Source organism: Scylla paramamosain, chromosome 3 (assembly GCF_035594125.1).
Source record: "Scylla paramamosain isolate STU-SP2022 chromosome 3, ASM3559412v1, whole genome shotgun sequence".
Taxonomy (NCBI): Eukaryota; Metazoa; Arthropoda; class Malacostraca; order Decapoda; family Portunidae; genus Scylla; species Scylla paramamosain.
Genome location: NC_087153.1, coordinates 16,045,001 through 16,050,000, shown reverse-complemented (window position 1 = coordinate 16,050,000; position 5,000 = coordinate 16,045,001). Strand labels below are relative to the sequence as shown.

The 5,000-nt window shown below is 45.5% G+C and overlaps 1 protein-coding gene across 2 annotated transcripts in view; it reads left to right on the top strand.

Moving 5' to 3' along the window:
* The window catches only part of LOC135091498 (tyrosine-protein phosphatase non-receptor type 13-like), a 106,587-nt gene that overhangs the window by 20,071 nt on the left and 81,516 nt on the right, over positions 1–5,000 (top strand). The window contains exon 1 of one of the 2 annotated variants that reach the window (XM_063989202.1): positions 3,429–3,708. The exons of the other annotated variant lie outside the window; for it this stretch is intronic. Within the exon in view, the coding sequence (XP_063845272.1) occupies positions 3,444–3,708 (265 nt within the window). The 5' untranslated portion in view covers positions 3,429–3,443. Of the gene's footprint in view, positions 1–3,428; positions 3,709–5,000 lie in introns of those variants that run through there. 2 annotated transcript variants of the gene reach the window in all.

The window sequence follows — 5,000 nt, the reverse complement described above, 5'->3', positions numbered from 1 at the left end:
TGCAAGAATTAACCGGTACCTGCAGTCCCTCGTCCCTCTCACTGGTAAACTCTGGAAACCTCTGCCTGTTTCCTACGACTTGAACTGTAGCAAACGAGGAGTATCGAGACTTTTAGCTCTTATCCAGTAAATGTTTGGAGAGAGGGACCGTAAAGCAACCCTCTCTTCTTTAACCGTTCTTCTTTCTTCTCCTTCGTGTGTGTGTGTGTGTGTGTGTGTGTGTGTGTGTGTGTGTGTGTGTGTGTGTGTGTGTGTGTGTGTGGCTGGTAAATGAACAAAAACTTAGAATAGCGTCAGGCAGAGGACTAGTAGATATCACACTTTGCTAAGACACGCTGTGGTTAGAGGTGAAGGGGAAACGAGTCCAGAATCAGAGTCATTCAAGTATTTATAGCACAAATTCACGTGAAAGTCCAGCCTTACAACATCCAGGCCGCGGCGGTGGCTGGTTTGAGCTGCTCTGAAGGCGACGGTGGGGGAGGGGAAAGATAGATAAACGTTTTTCTCTTGTATTCCATGTCACGAAATATTTGGTAAGATTTTTGCACTCATTATTATTATTATTTATTTATTTTTTCGCGGTCTGTTTCTTATTATGGCCTGGGAATGTATTTGTGGTTTTTAAAAACTGAGTCTTCTTGATGTTTGTCTGTTTATATGTGTATTTATTATGTATTTGTTAACTTTTTCACTCATTCATTCATCCATCCATTTAGTTAATTAAATAGTTTAGTTAGTGAGTTGGTTACCTTCGTTATGTATTTATTTATTTATTTATGTACTTATTTATTTATTTATTTATTTATTCATTTATTTTGAGTTTGAGACAGATTAGCAAAACTCCCAAACACGAATAACAAGTGTATATACGCAGTTGACGAGCTGGAGACACCTTCGTGAGTCGCCTCTGACAGCACGAGAGCAAGTGAGCTGGAATCGTGAAGGGTTATGAGCCGAGCGAGGGTAAAGTTCCTTAACACGCTGCTCGTGCAAATAGACACAAGATCACAGATGGATCGCTCACACGGAAGCAATGTACGAGTAAGCAATCGATGGAAGAGTGAGAACAGTGGAGCCTTGTGTCCTTCCACTCAGCAGATGAGATGATGGCTAAAGGATGTCTATCCGAGTGTGCGTAGAGGCAAGGCAGTGACTGTAAGGGAAGATACTGGAATATTTAAACGATTGGGGAGGTGCAGTGAAAAGAACTTGGAGGTTAGTTGAAGTATCATGGCTTGTATTTATAAACCCTTTGATTCTCTCTCTCTCTCTCTCTCTCTCTCTCTCTCTCTCTCTCTCTCTCTCTCTCTCTCTCTCTCTCTCTCTCTCTCTCTCTCTCTCTCTCTCTCTCTCACCTCGAATATTCCCAAAGGCCACAGAGATGATTAGCCAAGTTCCCAAGAGTGTTTCTCCTGTTAATAACGTAGGTATATTGTTATTATATCACCAGAACCGTAAAAACATCTTTAAAAACCCGTGTAACTTCAGCGAGAGGCTTTTGAATGTAGTCGGGGCGCGGCGGAAGTGTTTCAGAATATGATCCTATATTGCAAACAAAATCCGGAATGTCTGGAGGGCGTGGGTGGCTCCAGGGCGGTGTGAATAGCGTGCCGTAAATTCACCAGCTACTCCAAGTCATAACGGGCCGCGAAGTTACGAGCCTCGCGGTAAGTTGGCCCGTAAAGAGAGAGAGAGAGAGAGATGACAGGCGAAGCTGGTGGCAAACATTTACATTTCTACGAGTTGATATTTCTGCAGAGAGAGAGAGAGAGAGAGAGAGAGAGAGAGAGAGAGAGAGAGAGAGAGAGAGAGAGAGAGAGAGGTCACGCCGCACACCAGCTTAAAAGTTTAATATTCGAGAAATACTTACACCACGGTATACTTAGTGAGGGAACGGCTTGCATGAGTCCAGACTTGCCGTGGCCGCGAATGCAAGTCATGTATCGTTACCAGCGTAAAACTCGGCTGCCAACTTTGTATCGAAACTTGCAGGAGAAAACTAAGAGTGAGCTAGCCGAGTAAACAAACCCAGCCTCAGAGGAAGAGAAAAGGATGTTTAGCAGTAAAGAATTAAAGCTTAAGACACCGAGACAGCTGAGATGGAGTTGAACAGCAGGAGAAAACTAAGAGTGTGCGGAGTAAACAAACAGCCTCAGAGAAGGAGAAAAGGGTGTTTAGCAGTGAAGAATTGTAGCTTAAGACACCGAGTCTGCTGAGATGGATTTGAACAGCTTGGCCTATGTTGGGCAAGTTACGGAACACTCTTTTGAGTGTTAGTATGACTGCACGCATTAAGCTGAGATACACGTCACAAACCAAACCATTCCTTAACTGAAGAACCTTAACGTAGAGAACTGTAGCTTGAGTTATGTTGATAAAGTTACGGAATACTTTTAAGATCAATGTGACCACGCATTACCTCAATCCACGAAGCTAAGACACGCGCCACCAGCTAAAACATTCACTGGAGAACCTTGCGTAGAAAATTGTAGCTCTTATTCTTCTCCTCATAGTGGCGATTATTCCTCTCAGGTCGTGGGGTTTGTGGGAGGAGCGGAAAAGCTTTACTTGGCCATCTGATTCTGAGGTATTGTTCCTAACTGTTACCTTATTAATGAAATATGGACGGTATTTTGTGATAATGCATGTGATTTGTGAATAATAAGAGGTTTTGTCTGGAAAAGGAAGAACGTCTGAACTGTTTGTTGTCTGTTGTAACGGAGACCTGAAGTGGAGCAGCAAGGGAGGGAGGGAGGGGGAGAGGGTAGTGATAAGCTTACAGTGCCTCCAATCACCCCCATTCACCCCCACAGCGCCTCCTGCACTTCCCCAGCAGTGTTTTGCATCCGTATCTTGTTGCCTGGTCGCTTATCAGAAGGCAATAGCAGGTGCAGCAGCAAGTCGTGTGTTGTTAATTAAGCATTCACGACTTGCCTATTTCCTTGACGGAGTAGCGGTATGGGAAGGAGGGAGGGAAGAAGGGAGGAAGGAAGGAAGGCAGGGAGGGAAGGAGGGAGGGCAGAGGGCGGTCCCAGGAATGCGGGTGTGAGGCAGCGAAGAGTGCGAGGCAGGCCGGAAACACTCTTTTCCCGTCCCTCACCTCTGCAGCTTTACGAGCGTGTCACAGCATATCAAGAGAAAAAGAGTTGATATTATTATGAAAATTGAAAATAATTCCCCCTTCGCTTTTGTTGTTATACGCCAGATGGGCTAAATCTCACAGGCTTGGCGGCCCGTGTGATGCTCCACTGACGTCAACTTGCATCTTCGCTCTCATCTTCCTCGCCTGTCACAACCCACCCAGCACTTGAACTGCCGCCTTACTAGTACTCGCTTGCTATATTACTCAGCACAGAGGAAGTGTCAGAGGTGATAGGAACACGTATCAAGTAGCGGAACCTGCGGAATAAAGAGAATGATTCGGGGCACGTGAGAGTTAGTGAATGTTTCAGTGGGGGTCGGGAGGGGCGAGGACGGCGGGTCGGGCTGAGGCTGCTGCTGGAAAAGGTCGCTCAGTGTTATGTCAGGTGTTGAGCTGTGAGGACAGACGCTGCTCCTCGTGGGCGTCCTCACCACCACCACCCCCACCACCACCACCGCTGCCGTCTTTGCGAGTTCTGTCCTGGAGAAAAAGTTTTGATTACTGGTCCCACTTGGCTGGCGGTGCTCGGAGGAGTGGTGGCCGTTGCGAGGCGGTGGTCGCTGAGGGTAATTATTGCATAGCCTGTCGCTCACCCACCCCTAATATAGCTTGAATTAACGGGCTTAGTCTAGTGTTTACTAACAAACCGGACCTTCCTCGCTGGCCACGGTAACTCATTCCTCCCTCCCTCTCTCCCTTACCTCCCGTCTTTCCGTCCCTCCCTCCCTCTCCGTTCCTTCCTTCCTCTTCAGCCAAGTCCTTAAAATAGTGCGTCTCCGTAAGAAGATAAAAAAAGACGTATTTTGTTTTCACGTATCCTTATTTTATTGTGTTGAGTTGGGAAGAAAAAATCGTTGCAGTCTCCTGAGTTTTGTTACCTGTTAAGTTTTCGCAGCGACTCACGCACGCACACACTTGAATGAAACCAGAGAGAGAGAGAGAGAGAGAGAGAGAGAGAGAGAGAGAGAGAGAGAGAGAGAGAGAGCAAAGCATGACATACACGTTAGAATGACAACACAACACACACACACACACACACACACACACACACACACACACACACACACACACACAACATAGACTAGTATCACAGTACAGACACGGTATAATGACAGCACACCACACCACCACATCACACCACCACCACATCACACCACTCCCATCCACTACAGAATCGACCCCCACTGTGATTTTGCACCATTACCAATACTCTAATCGCTCCCACGTCCCCTTGAGGCACAAACACAGTGACATGAACCCAATTCACTCAGAACGTAAGACTTGGAGGATGATAAACTGAAGAGAGAGAGAGAGAGAGAGAGAGAGAGAGAGAGAGAGAGAGAGAGAGAGAGATAACGATGAGGAAAACGAACTAGGTATTGACTCTCCCCTTGACTTTCCCTTCCCATTTGGTCCACTCTCCCTTCCCCTCTCCCTCTCCCTCTCTCCTCTCCCTCTTACCTGTAGTCGCTTCTTCTCTGTTTATTCTGTCTCTCACACGTGTTCACTCCTTTCTTTATTTAATGCTTTCTCTTTTCCTTGCATAGTCTCCATCCTTATTATTATTATTATTATTATTATTATTATTATTATTATTATTATTACTATTATTATTGTTGGTGTTTTGTTTGTCCCTGCAGGAATGTTGTCATTACTTGCGTGTGTGTGTGTGTGTGTGTGTGTGTGTGTGTGTGTGTGTGTGTGTGTGTGTGTGTGTGTGTGACGCAGGATACCCTTCCCTCCTCAGCGACACATCAATTATTCAACTTGCGCTGTCAATTTATTCATTATTCATTCATTCTTTCATTTATTTCATGTATAATTGCCACGTACGTGCATACATACATATTATATTGCT